General features: G+C 41.3%; 3 protein-coding genes across 9 annotated transcripts in view; 2 read left to right on the plus strand and 1 right to left on the minus strand.

Moving 5' to 3' along the window:
* The window catches only part of si:ch211-114m9.1 (rho GTPase-activating protein 44), a 26,878-nt gene extending 13,244 nt beyond the window's left edge, over positions 1-13,634 (plus strand). The window contains exons 10-23 of one of the 7 annotated variants that reach the window (XM_034894103.1): positions 460-587; positions 902-1,013; positions 1,481-1,562; positions 1,694-1,774; positions 2,343-2,456; positions 2,544-2,635; positions 3,073-3,256; positions 4,131-4,148; positions 4,249-4,437; positions 5,533-6,039; positions 8,108-8,253; positions 8,369-8,770; positions 9,399-9,450; positions 10,500-13,634. In XM_034894103.1, coding sequence (XP_034749994.1) covers positions 460-587; positions 902-1,013; positions 1,481-1,562; positions 1,694-1,774; positions 2,343-2,456; positions 2,544-2,635; positions 3,073-3,256; positions 4,131-4,148; positions 4,249-4,437; positions 5,533-6,039; positions 8,108-8,253; positions 8,369-8,770; positions 9,399-9,406 — 2,063 coding nt within the window. In that variant the 3' untranslated portion in view covers positions 9,407-9,450; positions 10,500-13,634. Of the gene's footprint in view, positions 1-459; positions 588-901; positions 1,014-1,480; positions 1,563-1,693; positions 1,775-2,342; positions 2,457-2,543; positions 2,636-3,072; positions 3,257-4,130; positions 4,149-4,248; positions 4,438-5,532; positions 6,040-8,107; positions 8,254-8,368; positions 9,451-10,499 lie in introns of those variants that run through there. The other 6 variants (XR_004659630.1, XM_034894104.1, XM_034894100.1 and 3 more) reach the window with 6 other exon arrangements.
* Positions 13,635-15,025: 1,391 nt separating this feature from the next.
* On the minus strand, positions 15,026-16,263 carry LOC117957961 (RING finger protein 222). Its single transcript, XM_034894107.1, has one exon. It carries the CDS (start codon positions 16,058-16,060, stop codon positions 15,440-15,442), a length of 621 nt encoding a protein of 206 aa, XP_034749998.1. The 5' UTR covers positions 16,061-16,263; the 3' UTR covers positions 15,026-15,439.
* A 1,872-nt stretch (positions 16,264-18,135) lies between these two features.
* The window catches only part of ndel1b (nudE neurodevelopment protein 1-like 1b), a 7,492-nt gene continuing 5,988 nt past the window's right edge, over positions 18,136-19,639 (plus strand). The window contains exon 1 of the mRNA XM_034894673.1: positions 18,136-18,345. The gene's annotated coding sequence lies outside the window, so the exon portion shown is untranslated. The remainder of the gene's footprint in view (positions 18,346-19,639) is intronic.

A 19,639-nucleotide genomic window follows, 5' to 3' on the forward strand; every position in this document is an offset into this window, starting at 1 on the left:
TGTGTGTGTGTGTGTGTGTGTGTGTGTGTGTGTGTGTGTGTGTGTGTGTGTGCGTGTGTGTGTGTGTGTGTGTGTGCGCGCGTGTGTGTGTGCGTGCGTGTGTGCATTTTAGACATCTGCTCTAATTCTGCACTTGAAGTAATATCAAGATGAGAAGGACTTAATAGGAGTTAGTAGCCCTGACATAACGTCACATAACAATCTTATTATAAGCTATAAGTATCTATCTTCATACAATATGTATGCTATTGGGTAGTCCAGTTTACAAGTCATAAACTAAACAGAGTGCTTGCACATCAAATTTTTCTATAAAACACTAGAAATAGAGATTCAGTAATAATGTTGAATCTGACCGTTATAGACTGTCATTGGTCTAAAGTTCTTTAGGAGGAGATGCAACTGAGATGCGTAGGTTTGTTTGTGTCTGTGTGCGATCCAAGTTGCTGTTTTGTGTTGCAGAGGCGTGGGTGGAGAAGCCGTCGTTTGGCAAGTCTCTAGAGGAACACCTGAATATAAGCGGGAGAGAGATTGCCTTTCCCATCGAAGCTTGTGTCACAATGCTGTTAGAGTGTGGCATGCAAGAGGAGGTACAGGGCATACGCACACACACACACACACACGGATGGAGAGATGAAAAGTAGAAACATTTTGGCCCCAGGAAACATGGCTGTCGTTACTAACCATCTTTACGTTGGTTTTATTTGTTTGTGGTAATGCCAATATCACCAAAACATGTAAAGACACCAGTTTAATACTGTGTTATTTATTATTAACCAAGTGCACATAAATAAAGACTATTACTTACAATTACTTATCACTTACTTACTACAGCATTTATGCACAGGTTATGTTAGATGTGATTATAACACATGATTATGTGTTTCCTGTGTGTGGGCTGCAGGGCCTCTTCAGAGTGGCTCCATCAGCCTCCAAGCTAAAGAAGCTGAAAGCATCCCTGGACTGTGGAGTTCTGGATGTGCAGGAGTACTCCGCCGATCCACACGCCATTGCAGGTGAACTACACCTACGCAAATGCCTTGTTCAAATTCCATTTCCATAACAACAACCCCTACACTGTCATTGTAAGTCAGGAAAAAAACTATTCTTACAACATCTGCCAGTCTTTTTGTTGCGGAAAGGTCATTTGTACTCTACAAAGGTTTTTGGATTAATTTGGGCCCTAGTTGGCAGAAAATGTTGTTCTTCAGATGAACATAGTGCAGTCTTCATCAGCTCTGCAGTCAGCTTTGCCCTCAGTGCTCTTTTCCTAAAGGCTTTTTGTTCCAATGTTGCTGGGCATTTCCACCATTAACATAAAATCTTTGTTGAGCAATCTGAATCTGGCAGCTGCACTAGCAGCAAGGGCCTGCTGGAGGGGAGAAGCAATATGGGGAATGGCCATCCAGTACTCAACACAACCCTCCCCTCCTCTACAAAAGCGAACCAGTTTTTACTCTGTCCCTGTGTTTACCACCCAAAGGTGCTCTGAAATCATACCTCCGTGAGCTCCCTGAGCCACTGATGACTAGTGAACTCTATGATGAATGGATTCAGGCATCCAAGTGAGTTGCTGTTTTCTTATTTAATGCATTTTTGTGTGCAATTATGCTATTGGCTGGGGTTATTAACTGTCAACTAGTTACAAATTAACAATTAAGCAACAGTGATTCATAATGATTTGTTATTTCACCAGCATTCAAGATATGGACAAGAGACTACAAGCATTACTGGCAGCGTGTGAAAAACTCCCCACAGACAATGCAAACAATTTCAGGTCAATTGCTTTCCTTCGTTTTCTGTCCGATCATGTATGCATGTTCTCATATGTCCAAAAAAAAGCAGACAATATCATCCAGTTGCAAAAACATCAGTTTCAGCCATGCAGTTTCAGTCCAAATGATCCACCTACAGGCAGGAAAAGTAAAGGCAGCAGCCGATCTTAAATGCAGACATTCAGATGTCAACACCTGCAGTCAACTAAATGAATTGCTTTTGCAATATTAATACAGGAGAAACATGCAGGCATAACGTTTGCAGCTGTAGTAATCATTGTCTGCAAATGGCAGATATCAAAATTGCAGCAACTATTATTGTTTGTACATTATTGTTTGTTTCTACATCTACAGGTTTAAACAGCTACTGCTTTGACTTTACTTTCCTATACAGTAGTTGGCACAGGTCGAGATATGTACAGCTATGATGACAATGTGTGAAATTAGCAATTAGTCATGGCAATCATTACCTAGAGTTAGATGTGTGTAGCTTAACAAGATGTCTAACAAAAAGGAATGAGTGAAGTGTAAATTGTTTTTAAGATGCACTCCTTTAATTGAATCCCACAGATATCTAATCAAATTCTTAGCCAAGCTTAGCGACTACCAAGATGAAAACAAGATGACTCCCGGTAATATGGCGATTGTTCTTGGTCCTAACTTGCTTTGGACACACACTGAACCGTATGTATTTAAAAAAGAAAAACATTTTTACATGTATGAAATTAGTTTAGGATTATACTGTAGTTCAGTTCTTTCTCTTCTTTCCAGAAACATGACAGAGATGATGACCACCCTGTCCCTACAGATTGTTGGCATAATAGAGCCCATTATCCAGCATGCTGACTGGTTCTTCCCTGGAGGTGGGGATCACATACTATGTATGTAATATTGTTGTCAGGCTAGGCACCATATTGATTTTTATTGATCCTGAATAATTGTATTGGGGGGATTTAAAAAACCATATGTGACCCACAATTTTAATGACCCAGTTTTATTCAAATTAACATATCATAGTAAGTCGGAACAATTAGTGAATTATGTATATTACTTAATTACTAGTAATAAGAATGCACTTATTCTTCTCATTACATAATGTGATATATCAACATACTAAGAAGTATTTTTACCTTTGCTCAAGATAAAATCAGGATTTTATCTGTTTTAGATAGATATTGTAACTCCCACTCTTAAAAGTGGTAGACCACACACAGACCAACACGTACACACACAAACAGCACTGTACATGAACTGCTATTCATTATACTGTACGCTGATGGTGTGTCTGCTCCTCCCTCAGAGATTGAATTCAACTTGACAGGCAGCTACGGCAGCCCGATCCACACCAACCACAACTCCAACTACAGCTCCATGCCCTCGCCAGACATGGACCAATCTGATCGCAAGCAGCAGCACGACCAGAGCCGACGCCCACTGAGCGTTGCCACTGACAACATGATGCTGGAGTTTTACAAGAAAGATGGGTATGATGCCAAGTGCATCCTATTGCTGCCCACATCTCACTTTCTCACTCTCTTTCCTCTCGTTCCACCCACACCTCCTCTCACGCATCTGATAGTTAATTTTCATATTTGAGGCAGGCAGTATACATGCACATTAAAAATCAGCTTACGAATCCTGTAACCTCAAGTTTTCACTCTAGACCCCCCTATAGACCACAGAGAGGTGGGAATTGTACCGTATATCTCACCTGTCAATAAATCCAAATCAGGATTCATCAAGAGAAGTGAAGTCTGAAAACTAGTCTCATTTGAATACATGGGGCTGAATTGCCTTGAGTGGCATTGTCTCTATGGCAACAGGTCTCTGATGAAGGGCTGCTGGTTACCTCTTTTTTCTAAGGAAATATTTCTCCAGTGCTATCTTCCATCCGCCCACACCCAGCTTGTCCTTCACAGTCTGGCTAGGACGTCACCTGGCCTGAGTCACTCATCCAGCTGGTGGAAAATCACTAGCAGAATTAGAACCAATGCCTTCCCAAAAATACCCCCGTCAAATTAAGGGAAATGGCTGTAATACCATAGGAAACAATCTAAATATATGGATAGAAAATGTCCTAAATTTTTTTTAGAGTAAGTAACAGTTTAGGATAGAGCATCTGCTCTGTCTGTGTGTGTGTGTTTTCATTAGAAAATAAAGCCTTAAATCAGCACTCAATAGATATGCAGGTTTGTAATGTGGTCTGACATCTTCACACCTCTGGAATGTAACTTCTGCTCATCCCTGCCACTGTGGATTTCATCTCCCCATCAGTGGTTTAAGTCTGGTGTTGTGAACCATGTCTGCATTACTTCTGACCTCATATCCCTTTTTCCTCTCTTCCCCCTACTAACGCAGCATTAGGAAGATACAAAGGTACCGTATCATGACTTTTTCCCCACTCCTTTCCTAACCACCTCCGACTCACCTCTTACTTCATTGTCATAAATGACTCTGGATATGTGTCTGTCTTCAGTATGGGAGTCCGGGTTATGGATACCTCCTGGGTGTCTCGTAAGGGTTCAACTACGCTGTCACGCAAGACCTCCTCCACCCCACCAGGCATGCAAGGCCCCGGCTCCCCGGCAGACACTCTCATCCCCGAGCAGCCCGGAGAGCTCGCCATCTCCCCGTCCGCAACACCGCCACCTGGAGAAAGGGTTTAGTAAGTCACAGTGGAGATGCTGTTCCCCTCTTCCTCAGGCATCCACTCCTGTTCATTTTTATTGTCATCACCATCATCTACATCATCATCCTCAACTTTCTCAGCTATGTGTGATCCAGATTGTTGGCTGTTTTAATCATATTGCCATTCATTTGCAACTCGTCCATGTTCTTTTTAGTGCATCTCTGTCAACACTTTCATGTCTGATTCTGTTGTTATTTTAATGCTTTCTCACTGTCCACATTACTTCAGTTATCCCTGTGGTTTGTCAGGTTGATGTCCTTGTAGATAAAATTTTCTTAAGGATAATAACATTTTTACTCTGAAGGGTTTTAGTCCAAATACTGAATGGAAGTTTTGTTTCTGTACATGGCACTAAGCTTCACTCTGCAAGTTCTTTGCGAGCATGCTAATATTTCCAATATCCCATTGTCGTGGCTTGGCTTTCTCAGCTTTGGTCGTAAATTATTTCCTTTTCTGTTGACACTCACCCTGCCTGTGTGGCAGACAAGAGATAATATGGTCCCGCTTTGGCTGGTTTTCCCCTCCTCTCCTGTGGCTCTTTCAGCTGATGAAAGGGTTTTGTGTCTGTTTCACACTGCCCTGGGCTGACTGCAGGACCTACAATGCAAACAAGTCATATACTGTAGGATAAGGACAGATAGGGTTTCCATATGCAGTAGAGAGGAGATATCCAGTCATCAGATCAGTTTGATAAATTGTAAGCTGCAGACCAGCACTTTGGCTCCAGAGACAGATCCTCACAGCTCCATGCAGTGAGCAGACACAAGGTGATCACAGAGGGAATCCTACACTGTATTATTTTCCTTTGGCAATACAACTTTCTTTTCCTTTGCTGTTTCTTCGTGCTTGTCTTTGTATTTGCACTAAGCTGACTGTGTGCTAAGCTTGGTGCCCACCACCCACCCTAAAATGCAACTTTTTTTCTTTTTTTTTCTGTTTTTGGCTACGGACCAACTAACACACCAACACCCTAATCATCAAAACAGCTTATCCTTTATCGCTCCAATGCGTCTCCTTGTTCAATCACTAGAGCTGTTTCTTTTGTGCTGTCTATTTTCTTAATATCTACAGCTCAGACAACGTGTCGCCCATTCGGCCGGACACCTCTCATGGCCATCCACCCCCAGGGGAGGACCGGCCACCCCCCCCTTACCCCATCTCCTCGTGCCACACTGCCCCCCACCTCTTCTATCCCAAACCCCCACCCTGCGCTCGCCCCGTGGCACCGGGTCCAGAGTCCCAGCCTCCCGCCTCCCCCCCGCCCCCACTGCGCTGGTCTGGCTTCACTCCCCCTGCCCCGCCCCCTTCCTCCTCTTCTTCTTCCTCCTCCTCGTCACTTGACATCAATTCGAACCCCAAACCCAGCTGTCTGCATTTCCCCAAGCACAGCCCGCCTGGTGACATGGTGAATGTTCCCCCACCAGACTCTAATGTTTCACCACTCTACATCAAAACCCCCTTGGTACTAACCCGCCATGACCAGTCCATTGGCAACCCCCCTAGCCTCCCTTCATCTGCGCCCCCGCCGTGGGCTGCCTGCCCATGTGCCCGAGAGAGAGGACCCCCCAGGCTGACTAGGTAAATACAACACACCCATGGCCACGATGGATGCATCACAGAGTGGCATATGTATCTCTCCTCTCCTCTAGCTTGCTGGCTTTTATTTTCTTTTTTTCTTATTTTGTTTTCTTTCCTTTAAATTGCATACCTCCAATTTTGTAACATTCACGTTGTCCAGGGGTGCCTCTCATGGGGTTGCCTAGCAACAAAGGATGTTAGTGGTTTATACAGCATCCAGTTTTATGGAGGTATTGAGTAGACGATAAATACATGGACAATGCTGCATATGGCAATTCAAAAGCATATGAATGTATTTATTCTACAGTTTGCAGCATCTCTTTTACTAACTAGCAGAAGGAAAGATCTGTTTTTTAAGAAAGTAAAGATATTACGGTGTCCTTGTAAGCTACAGTATAGAATATCTTCATAAAGTATAAGCATCTTTTCAGCTTGACCCAAAGTGCTGAGTTTGTATGGAGTGACTGTAGCAGTTTCCTGACTCATATGTCTGTGGTGTTACAACCAAACAGGACAGGGTGAATCACTAAAACCGATCTTTGTCAGCGATAAGAACATGCTCGCTGGATAACTCTCATTCTTTTGATTTGGTAGCTCCCTGACTTCCCATTAAGATGGATTATTTTTTGGGAAAGAAGGCTTAGAGTTACTGCAGGAGATCGCAGTTAATAATTGTAATCCAAAATGAGACTACCATACTGCAGTATTGATGCTCTCTGTGGGTGTGTGTTTATTTGAATTTCTGATGTTACAACCTTATACTTACAGTAAGATGAAAATACATTACGTCTAAGATTATTGTTTTTTTAATTAAAAAGCAGTGAGAGAAAAGGATATCAAATGTTACTCCCATTACTGGTGTCTAACCTGGATCAACAAAAGTTCTGACATTCAGCACGTGGCTCACGTGCCAGAGATCCCTCACCTTCCATTCTCTGTGTGTTGTACTTCTCAAACTCTCTTCACATCAGGAAATGTAAGGTTTTGAAGAAAATTTGGATCGTGCAACAAGGCAGGCCTGGTTGGTTCTTTCGGTGAATGATTGTAAAGATTTACAAAGAATGTGTTTGCGGCATTTACTATCTAACTGGGATGTTTTTTGACCAATTGATGGGAATTGCAACCCACAACCTAGAGTATTGTTTTCTCTTATCCCAGAATGTTTGTGTGGTCTAGCGAGATGTCACTCCGCTGCGCTGTGGAGATAGGTCGGCAATGTGAGACTGCTGATGTCTTTTAAAACAATTTCCACTAGTCTAGTAAGATAATAAAGGTGGGTCCTTGATTACCTGCATTGATTGGTCTAGGCTTACAGTAGGTTTAGATTTAGTTCCTCATGTCTTGTTACATGCTGCATCTTTACTCTATTTTCTGTGCATTTCATGTGTTTGTCGCTGAATACAAATATGTACACCTTTTGTTAAGCTCAGTGGTATTTGACCGGAGGAAATCTTGTGAGTCCAGTTAAGATCCAAGCTGGGCTCTAGAGTCTCTCAACATCATTGTTTTAATAATCTTAAGCTCCTGTATCTACTGATTTTTCTGAAAAGCATGCATGGGAGCTTTTTTCTACCTCTGTTTGCATTCTATTAAAAACTAAAATGTGTTAGAAATGTCCCATCTGGATAGTGGTGAAATACTGATTGAGTTTGTCAGCCAGGACTTACACAATGCCATCAAACTTCCTTATTTAAATACAAATAAATTACATTCAGAACCCCTGATTGGTCAATGACGTTATTATCAACAAAAAAGACAAAAAGTTCACAAATGCAAAACAAGATGCTCCGTCATCTTTGTTATAGTTTTATAGACTTGTGTCCACCCTTTGTTAAATAAGGGTTTTAAGAAAAATATGTGACACAGTTTGCCTTGCTTAGTAATATTGTTGACACTGTAAACATAGTGAAAGACTCATAAGTGATGATCATGATGATGATGATGATGATGGTGGTGGTGGTGGTAGTGGCTGTTGTGGCACTGAGGTAACGTACATGAGGTATACTGACAGTTCAAGCATACTGTTTCTGACACTATTCACATACTAATGTCTTCCTGTCTTTTTCAGTTCATTGAAGAGTAAAGAGCTCTCCCCTGTAACCGGACACAAAGCCATCCAGGTGGCAGGTCCAACAGTCCCTCCCAGCTGTAGTCCTCAGAGCAGTAGCCAGTCCCCCCACTCCACAGAGCACAGTCCACACAGCCTGCGCCAAGGTCAGCACCTCTCTCAATCTGAGCTCACATTGGCTTTCTTCAGATTCTTCAGATTAATCAGCATGTATTTTCATTCTTAACACACGACTTATGTGACTGTGTTGTGTTTTTCAAGGTTCCAAGAAGTTGGCCCCTGTGCCTCCCAAGGTCCCATACAGCCAGTCTTGCGGGATGTCCGACCAGTCCACAGGTCAGCCGTCACCGGTCAGCCTGTCCCCCACACCTCCTAGCACCCCCTCCCCTTATGGACTGGCCTGCCCTCCGGGGCAAGTGCCCCCATCATCCCCTGGGCAGACCCCATTGGGAGCACCTCACTCTCTTTCGTCTCCACCCTCACTGACCGGAACACTTACCAAGTCTCGGCCCGCCCCTAAGCCCAGGCAGAGACCCAGTCTGCCCCCTCCTCAGCCGCCCACAGCCCCTCCGGGGTTTACTGGCATGGCCATGGCCCCAATTCCCCAGCCCCTGGAGCAGGGCCTCCTGGATGGACTGTCTCCCGGGGAGAGCATGTCTACAGGTAAACATCAGCCCTTGACATCCCCTCCGCCACCACAGGTGGGGCTACAGAGGCCCTCTCTCAGACTTGCTGTGGCTCTGTCCAATGGAGACGGTGGACGAGTGTAGGACTTTGTAGGACCTGTCACTGTAGATATAAAAGATACCTTTCCCCTTTATTGACTGTTCCCAAACCATTGTCTGAATGAATAAAAGTTGCCTTTTAGACACAGATGCCTGAGAATGATGTAAATATTAGCATTTTTGTGCTACTGTAGTGAGCAAATCTCCTTGACCTATGTATTCATTGCTTGTGTTATGTGATGATGTTTCTGGGTAATGTGTGGAAACATCAGAGAAGCATAGCTCGTCCTGCTTGTATGGAAGTTGCCATTAGATTCATCATGTGCTCTCTGTTTATCTGTGTTACCCAGACCCTCACTTGGCAGAGGTAGGTCAGAGGCTTACACACCAGTCCAGTCTCTCTTACTGCATAGCAGGCGTGGAAATCTAGCCAGACAAACCCCACACTATATCTACAGTATGATGTTCTGATGATAAGGTGTTCTGTCATTATATACCAATTATTCTGTCACTTTGCTATATTTATCATTCTCTTGTTCCCCCTGCTACAATTGTGTACCTTGCAGCTGTGTGAGGCCAGGGATTCAGTGTGGGCTAAGTGTGAGGGGGACTTTTAGGGTAAGCCAGACCGTCCCCACCCCATGCGCTCCATCTCACTGCCTGGCCTCGTGCTGTGGCTGCCTCTGGGGTCTCCTGCAGCCTGATCAAACATACCTACCTGTTAGCTATCAATCAGAAAATGTTGCCTATTTCCTCTTAGCAGGATGACATTATTGACTCTTTGCATGGTGTTGTAGTTCAACCAATAATGCAGGGCTTAAGGACTTCCCAGAGTGCACCACACTGCGCTCACATTGCAGACGCCGTCGCATACAAAGGTCCATCTCAAAGTCCCCCTCCTTTCGTTCCCCATTCCCAGCCCTATGCCAGCCGACATCCCCCTCTAACGCGCCTGCCACCGGTATTGGGGGGCCACAGGTAACCCCCACACCTCCTTTGGCAGGTTCACCGCTTTTTATAACCTCTGCTCTCTCTTACTACACTGCCACGCTCCATCTCATTCCCACACAGGGGTAGCTATTATCTCTGCTTGGACGTGCTGCTTTTTAGTAAATGCAGCTTCACATTAGAATATATCTAGACTAAATACTGCATCTGGTCCTCATGGTATTTCCATTGTTACTTTAAAACCACTTGGTGTCTTGGTGCCATTTTTTTCCACAGAGTTCCACACACATCCTGTTGCCTCTGTGTTGGTTTACCTGGTCATTGTTGTAAACATGTACAGTAATATGTCATTGTGCAGTCATTATGAACTGTTATTGTATTTTATCTGGCAAGATATATGTTGTTGTCTCAAAAGACACAAAAGGCTGTGACACACTGCACTTGTCACTTTAAGTGTGACTAGCAACACACTTAAAACATCCCTGTGTAGAATGTGAAGCACATTTAATCTACTGATTACTTCAGCCAAGACAGACATCATATGCCACTTACAATGAGTTCAGACTCAAAAAGATTAATATAATTTCTGCTCTCTTCCGTTTTTTACACCTCATAATCATCGCCTTCATCATATGCCCTCTTCTCCTCCTCCTCTTTTCATCGTCACAATTTTCCATTCTGCTCATCATACTCACCTCTCCCATCATGCCTACCATTAGATATCTTCAATTATGAAATCCCCTCCATCAATGTCAATCTGGACTGCCTCATCGATGAGTTCAGCGGTGCCCCTTGCAGGAGGTCCGTGGCAGTGACAGACTCTCCAGAGGGGGACGCTGTGCCTGAGGACGAGCCACAGAGCACCACTCTATGACCTATGACCCTAAGGCATCACAGCTTACAAGCACCCCTGTGGCCGTATATACATTTAACTGTCACCACCAAGGCCTGATGGAAACACCATTTGGCCTCACCAATGCCCACCTGAAATCAGAACTTGAACACATCTGCTAACGGCTGCAAATAAAATCATCTCTTACAATTGCTCGCTAGTCCATAAATGTGACTACCACACAAAAAAAGACACCAAAATGCCATAGGAGGACAGTTGCCTTTAGGAGGAAAGACTGGAATATAGATGAGTATTACATTCAGAGTTTTTGTAATTGTTTTGTTTTGTAATGCTTTGCTTTGTTCATCTTTGTTTGATGCAGTGGTCTGTATTTCTGTGAGTTTTTCAATTTTTTTTATTTTTGCTTATTAGGACATGCAATCAATTTGCAATATGATATTCACATTTTCAAATTGCAATATGATATGAAGTTGTACGAATTTTGTACAGGGGAAACTCGGAGCCTGACATGGTTAGGAGCAAAGCCCGTCCTCAGGGTGAAACGGAGAGACAGAGAGTAGTCTTGTTATTTTTGCTCACAGGGTATTCAAGCTTTGTGCACATTAGGAAAATGCTGAGCCGTAGAGACAGGGTTTGCATGCAGGATGAAACATTTAATGCAGTTTAATTCTTATTGCCACACACAGTCTTTACTTCTGTAACTGTAGTTATTTATCTGACATTAACCTTCATACAGGTAAGCTCACTTTAACTCACTTTATACCAGCACAGAATGAGAAGAATGTTACTGTAAATTTATTTATTATATTTTTTTGCAAATGCACCGCAATGTGTTTGCATGACATGCCAATATGAAAAAACTGCTTTGGATCAATGGCCTCAGAAAGGCAGTGTTTTATTTTGTGCGAGTGTCTGTTGTTGTTGTTGTCAGTGAAGAGTAAATTTAGACCACCCATGTGCTGTTACAGTTTGATGATAATGGATGAATGACTACACTGCCTTTAGGTTCATATGATCCTCTCTCTTAATCTTGTTTCAAGTGCTTCAGGTTCAGTAACCTTTGACCCCCTAAATGTGTGTGTAAATACAAAGACTGTACATAAATTGATGTATATAAATCTGAGAGGAAAAGTATATGTAAAATGCATATCTTGAATATATATATATATATATATATAATAATATATGTGCTGATATTTATCATGTGTCGAAAACGTAATGATTAAAAGATTGCTGTTATTTTTGTCCCTGCACACAATGAACAGGTTTCCTGGAGATGCATAATGTTTAACCAGATAACAATGCTGCTGCAGCAATGAAATGCAGAATGGTATTTCTGCTAAAAATCAATTGTGGGTTTTCTAATTCTGTCTCCTGAGCTTTGACTTCTAACACGCTCAAGCGCTAATGAGTTGCACACCAACACCCTATGTTTTCTTCTTTGTTTCTTTTAATCAGTGATTTATTAGATTTCTGTGTAAATAAGTAGATTAGATTACTTTTAGCACACTGACCATTTAATTAATTTATAATAAGGATAAATTTAGTCCTGAGCCTATATTGTTGGACTGACTACGAATATGTTTACTCGTTCAATTAGAAAAGCAGACGTCAAATTTGGCTAAAAATTAAACAATGAGTGTGTACAGACAATTAATCAGAGGTTTTTCAAGTTCACCAGAGAACAGATGCTGCAGTGTCACTTTTTTAATTCCATATAAAAATGTTTTAGGACCATAATTTTGTCAAGAAAAGTGCAATTACAGTGTTTACTGATCCGCCTCAGCCCAAAAAATGGTCAATGTCACCCTTACCAAACCTACAGAAAAAAGCCATTCATTTTATTGCAAAACCAGTAATTTCTTTTCCAGTTTGTTTTATGTGTGAGTTTATTTTTGACTAAATTAATTTTGGATCAACCTTTCTACAAAAGGGATCTATGGTATGCATCCGTGTGTGCTCAATGGACTATGTTTATGAAGATTTTGGTGATGTTGATAATTATATTGATAGTTGTGGTGATTATATGACAGCAATTGCAAGTGCCCTCACTTTGGTTGTTATTTTGGAACTATAGGCATAATTGATGTTTAATAGAGGTTTTATTTTCTGTGCTGGATCCATACATTTATACAAGGAGGCAGGGGTATATCTCTCTGTGTGCAGACTGAATGTGACTCAGATTTCTGTAGACTACCTGATTTTGTAATAACTGACAGGCAAATGAGATCTTGTATTTGGATGAAGGTTAGTTAGGGCCTGTTAGCATGTATTATTGGCAGTGCAGGGCAGTATTACTGTAATGATTTTGTGCATCATAACTGGAACTTACAGCCACCTGAAAGCATGCATTCATATTCATTCTAGGTGTGATTATTATGCTGCTTAAAATAAGTTTTTAAAAAACTCTGTACCCTCCCCCAAATCATTATTCTATCAAATATAATTTATTCCAGTAAATTAACTTTACAGCAATTTTCATTAGCATATTCATTTACCAAATGTCACACTGTTACATAGTTGTATCAAATATTTTAACTGTAGACCTAAATTTCCTAACTCACCTCACCATTAAGTATGTCGGTCTAAAGTAAAGCTCAATTTGTTTACATTTTAAATGATAAAAAGAAAAATCGGAAAAAGTGTGATGCATGCGCTTAGATAGTCTTTTGATAATCCACGTTTTGTGTCAATCACTGTCTTTTTAGGGATTGTAAGATGGGTAAGATGTGGACTCTAGAGAATGTGGATCACAATAAATGGTCCTTTGTTGGTTATCGAGCAATACGTTAGAGGAGTGGATGTTGCCTGTGGATGTACTGCCTCCTTCTGCTTTCACTAGTGTACAAATAAAATCTGCCGCTTGTCAAGCCCACCATGCCCAGCCCTTCCTCCTCTGCTTAGCATATCAAGTGGAACACAGTGTGTACTGTGAAGCCTACCTGCAATCCTTATCAGAATGTCAGAAATAAATATATATTAAACTCTACATTTTTAATAATCTCCGCTGGTCCATGTGGGTTTTATTTCACTACTTTTTCTGCAAAAAAATATCTGTTTTAAATTGTGCAGATGTCCACTTGACTCCTGATGACTGAAGTATTACTCAAGACTTACAGCACATTTCTGAGGTGCTTACAAGAGTAATTCTGTTTTCTGACACTACTACTTCACAACTACTGCTGATAATGCTACTGTACTTTTAGGATTTTTAATCCTGCCATGTGTTCAACAGTGTTAGCATCCTGTTGAAGAAACCAGTTGGTTCTTTGAGCAATTTTCACCCTGTCATAATAACGACCTGAATAAATTGCCCTAATTGTAGTGTTTGCCTGTTATCTCTTTGCATTAGAATGTGTGTCCTTTCTGCATTTACAACTCTGTGAGCCAACAACAGGAATAAAAAGTCTAAATCATCAAATGAAACATATCATTATTGTCGTCCTCCCAGTCTCTGAGAAACTTGGCATAGCTGAAAAACAGAGGCCTCTTTGGGTGTGTAACCTGTAATACCGGCCCAGCAAGATTCTTGAGAGATTATGAGAAAGGAGTGTACACGTTTATCAAGGTGATCACGATACTGACACGGCTCATTCGTCTTTCATTTGTTCCAAACTATTCGTTTAAGAGTAATAAACAAGAATCTTCTTTCTGAGGAATCAGCTGCTATGATCTTGTTTTTAGTTTTTTAATTAACTTCCGTGTTATTTTCTTATTTTTGCGAAAATGGACCTGTGTCTCTGTGCTCCATCTCAATGTGAATTCTTAAGAGTGGTAATCTAATGCCACAGTCCAGCATTGTATCTCCTTACAACAACCAGCAAGGCACAGCTCATCCCTGCCTGCTCTCCTTCAGATGGGTGCATCAATTATTTCTTACTAAAAGTTTTAAAGGTGGCTTTGTTTACATCGTCTTCATGTACACTGTGAGGGGAGCCAGTCACAGGATGTTACTGAGTGGTCCAATAAAACCTCTAACTCCCTCCATTTCCCACTTGATCAGCAAGAATGTTTAAAATGGAAATTGTTTTTTTTTTAAATGTCTGACATCTTTCCTTGTGATGTAAGGGTGCTAGAAAGTCTCTCAACATGATACCCTGACTGTTATAACAGGGTGTTTATTATGACACTTTGCTTCATAATGAGCCAAGCTCTTGCTGTCAAAAACTAGAACCCCTTATTTTTCTTTTTAAGCGTGCAGACACAGAAAATAATCCTTAAAGTGGGGTAGATGTTGTAGCTCTGCAATTTACTTTTTTTTTTTTTTGCTGCTTGGAAACAATGTTTCCGACAACAAAACAATGAAATTAAGTAGGCTTATGATGAATTGGTTTTGCTTTTTATTTTTTTGCCAAACTCTTTTTTGATTGTTAAAGTTATAATTTCAATTGTCCTGTTTGCTTTTCATAAAACATATAGACCATGCCACAGACAGGAATACAACACATAAGACTGAACTGTCAAGGCTTTAACCTTTACTTTACATAAGACTGTTGCTTGGTAATACACATTAAAGGTAATTCACAAGCCTAGGAAAGAATTTACAATACTTAATCGATTCTTAAAACTATGTTTAAAACTAAAGTAGGTCTTGTTTAACATATTGACTTATTATACATTTTCAGTTTATCGATTATTTACTAAAATGCATTAGATTATTTTTTATCAGTAATACAAATAAATTAATTCCCAAAGTGCATATAGGCTAACTGGTATAAACTTCATTCCTTGGATGGGACGATGTTTTCTATAAATGACAGTTAATCCTTTTCCTGGCACGTCATAATCCACATCCACATCACAGGGCTATGCCAACAAAATCCAGGGTAAAGTTGCAGCCACCAGTGCCAGTAAAGTAAACGCTGACAGCAAAACGAGCAGGCATCGTGCAGTTGTGCAAATCCTGCGCCTTTGCCTGCGATGGGGTTGAACCACAGTCATCACAACACTGAGCGCATCGTCTTCAGCCATGGGTCGCCCCTGAGTGCTGATGATAAAGATCTGAGATGCATTATGGCTGGGGTTGATCAACCTATGTCGACGAATTCCTTCGGACATTCTCCTATAGCAGCGAGCAATCCAGTTAACTTCCCTCGGTAAACGGTCCGTGGAGTCGCGCCGTGCGCTCTGGAGGTGCCTCGGTGTAGGGAGAGGCACCTCCAGGGTCTGCACTTCATCTGGCTCCTTGGCCGCCACGAGGGACACGAGCGCTTCCTTTTGTTTCTTGATGAATGTAAGATGTCGGCAGATGGGGCAAACAATGGTGTCTCTGAGAGTGCTGCTGTTGATGCTGACCAGCGTTTTAACCAGACAGTCGTGACAGAACACATGTCCGCAGCTTAGAGTCCTCTCTGTGCCCGACAGACACTCGTAGCACACTGGACACTCTCGCGCGTCCTCCTGGCTGTCTTCCTTATGAAATGCCATTGAAAGAAAATCAGTCACTGCAGCAAGAGAGTTGAAAAATTAGAAAATCTATTGGTTTGGGAATGTAGTGTGAATCAGTGCATGACTCTTCTTCTTTCTTTTTTTATCTTTGGCTGAGGGTGGAGGCGAGCTGCGCCTTGTAGAACAGGGCCTGCCACCTGTGACTGACTGCGGTGGATTGACTGATTGGGTCCTCTGAAGGCATTATTGGCAGTTCAAGTGGCCAAGCTGGTTCAAGTTTCGTGGTGCACTAGGCCTATATGCTTAGCCTGACATTCCTCAAATATTCATAAACCAGCACGTCTGACCTTTTTCAAAGCTGCAGCTTCTTTTTGTAGATTTGCTCAAATAAATGAATGACTCTTTTATTTCTATTTAATTAGGCTATGTCTGCTTATGTATTAAAAAGTTTAAACATTTTAAAAAGTCATTATTTCCTGTAATGAAACCAAGTTTTATAAAATGTTTTAATAAGTTGAATTCAACCCAGTGAAAGCCATTAAATCAAAGGTTCTCACCACAAATAATCTTAAAGTTGATTCAATTTAATCAGGTCTGATGTAAATCCTTGCTGACTGATAAAGTTGGTGGAACTCGTTTTTTTTATTTTTCACACAGGCTGCACGCAATATTTAAAGTCGCAGAAATATTATATTTTAAACGATTAGTGCCCAAGTTTGCCCAACTCAAAATACAAAGAAGTTCACTAGATTTACAAAAATGTAACACAAACACAGCATATCATGGGGGGGGGGGGTCTGGGTGTCCTCCCCAGGGAAGTTTTGAGCGAGGACTTCATTAAATGTAAATGTAAATGTGCTGTATTTATATAGCGCTTTTCCAGTCTTAACAACTGCTCAAAGCGCTTTTACATCTACAGGGAACATTCACCATTCACACACATTCATACACTGTGGCAGGGGCTGCCGTACAAGGTGCCACCTGCTCATCAGATAAACATTCACACACATTCACACTCCGATGCGCAGCACCGGGGGCAACTCGGGGTTCAGTGTCTTGCCCAAGGACACTTCGACAATGACTGCATTACCTGTATTTGGATACACTTTCAATCACCAATTTACAGTACAAATATCTTTATTTAGCCTATGTGAAGAAGAAAAAGCACTGATGACAATTCAAAATATATCAAAAAGTTATCATGGAAAGTATGTTGTTGGGTCTCATTGGGCATTTTTAAGTGGGTATATGGAAATCCTGGAGCTTTCTTAGTGGGTATACCGTGTATACCTGCGTATCAAGTAGACCACACCACGGCACAAAGACATGCAAAAAAAATGCCTCCATTCTTTTTTATGCCCGGGTAGGCCTACAAGATTTTAACATAACTTTTTTTCATATGAATAAAGAAAGGCCTACTACAATTTGACATGGTGGCTAAGGAGGTTTAATCACAATGTTGGCAGTTCAATCCCTGTCTCGTCCTGCATGCATACAGTAGCAAGACCCTGAACTTCCACTTACTCCCAATGACCAGCACGCCATCAGTGAATGTGTCTGTGAATGGGGGAATGACAGGGAAATTGTAAAGCACTTTGCCCGATAAGGTAGAAAGGCGTCATATAAATGCAGTCCATTTGCAATAATATTGTTTTTTTTTTAGACAAAAATCTTAAATGGGAGCCCTAGCTGCATTCATTTATTCCGCAAGGGGAAATTCACAATTATATCATATTATGTCAGATCATAGATTTTAATTATACAGGTCACATATAATGAAACAATTATACTTAAATAATAATAAAAAAGGCTTGTGACAGCGAAGGTAGTGTCAAACAGTTGAGAAATGAATTGCACATTCCACAGCTAATATTGACTATAAAAACACTTTAACATAGAAAATATAAAGAAAAAATAATAATATAATAATAATAATTAATATTGTCTTGATGGTTCCTGTCCCTGTGTGGTGGTTTCTGACAACTACATGCCACCTTGTGGTCACTGTTGTGGAAACCATGTGGCAACAAATCTACAGAAAAATAGAAAAGAAAAGGTGTGGCAGATTCTAGTCCATCTAGTTCTATAGCGTGCCTTGCCCAGTTATGACGTAACATAATTATGTCAGCACGTACGTACATGTCAGGATCTACGTTGGTTCCGGGAGACGCGTTGGCAATTTCCTAAACACAGCTGGGCTCAGTCACTTTAGTATCATCCGAGGCCGAGCAGGGAAGAGGTGTGCGTGTTTGTTGGATGTAACACCGGCTGGAAGGCGACCTCCTGAAACAGAAGATAGCTGGACACCGATTTGACATGAGCAGGTAGCAAATTTAACCATAAAATATTTCGTTTTAATTTTGTTTAATCTGTGACCTGTGTCGAACTGTCGTGTTCTGCCGCTGCTTTTATTAACGCTACCGAGATGACAGCTCGAGCTTGATTTAAACGTTAAGGTTGTCGTATTGATTTTTGCTTTTTATGCCGTTTATTTTCACTTTCTGTATGTGGTATATTTTTTTTTCTTTAAACAGCAAAGCTGACGTTACTGTTTGGCTCTACGCTTTGTAACGGTAATGTCTGTTCAAACCACGCATCGTATCCACTTGAAGAAGGCAGCGTTTATTAGCCAACATACCTAGCTAGATAGCTATAGCTAGCTAACCTTATTTGACATCCTGCCCCTGTCACCAGTAGCTACATTTGGTCTGATAATGTCAGTTTGTTTATTTAAAGGACTGGTTTTATGCAAACGTTATTCGTGAAGAATTGCAATTGTCACTTTTACACTAAAACCTCCGTTTGTTGTTTTTTGATGATCAGTTTGATAGAATGTATTATGATTATTTTGAACCTCTCGCATTTGCCTAGCCACATTGGAATGTCCTCCCACAGCTAATTCATAACACAAGGGACCACAAAATGAGCTGATTATTATTCATATTAGAATAAACCAATATCATTGCAAAGATGTATATGATTTACACCTCTAATAGGCCCTATTATAAAAATGTGACTACATAGTGTCAGCACTTGAATTCTTAGTAAGCACTTCGTCATCTGCAACAAAAGAGGATGTAGAGACAAGTATGTGGGAAAGGAAACTCTCTCTCTTCACTACCTTCCCCTGTATGTCATTTACAGATGGCTCTACAGTAAGTGAAGGGCCACGAGCTTTGCTGGCTATGAGCCCTTCTGCCTGTCCTGGTGTTGTTACAACAGACAAATAGATCAGGGGTCAAGCTGACACCACTCCAAAGGATGCTGAAATGAGAGATAACAGGAACTGTGATTTATTCTGGCAGAGTCTCAGCACTCGCCCCTAGGCATGGGCCGGTTACCGATTTCAAGGTATGCCGGGGTTTCAACACCAGTGACATTTTGTGTCTCACCGTTCCTAAGGTATGAGCTGTTTTATTTGCGTGGTCGAGGGCAGAAAGTGCAGTTTAGAAATCCCTCGCCCTGCCGGTGTGCAGTGTGTTTAAAAATAAAATCCATTGTGTTCAATGGAAAAAGTAGCTATACACTACCGGTCAAAAATTTGGGGTCACTCACAAATTTCCATTGGACTCTATTATAGACAGAATCCCAGCTGAGATCAGTTGCCTTGTTTTTTTT

Source organism: Etheostoma cragini, chromosome 15, assembly GCF_013103735.1.
Source record: "Etheostoma cragini isolate CJK2018 chromosome 15, CSU_Ecrag_1.0, whole genome shotgun sequence".
In the NCBI taxonomy this organism is placed as follows: domain Eukaryota; kingdom Metazoa; phylum Chordata; class Actinopteri; order Perciformes; family Percidae; genus Etheostoma; species Etheostoma cragini.

Coding starts and splice junctions, on each gene's coding strand:
- LOC117957961 (XM_034894107.1), bottom strand. CDS start 16,060: ATGGCATTTCATAAGGAAGACAGCCAGGAGGACGCGCGAGAGTGTCCA.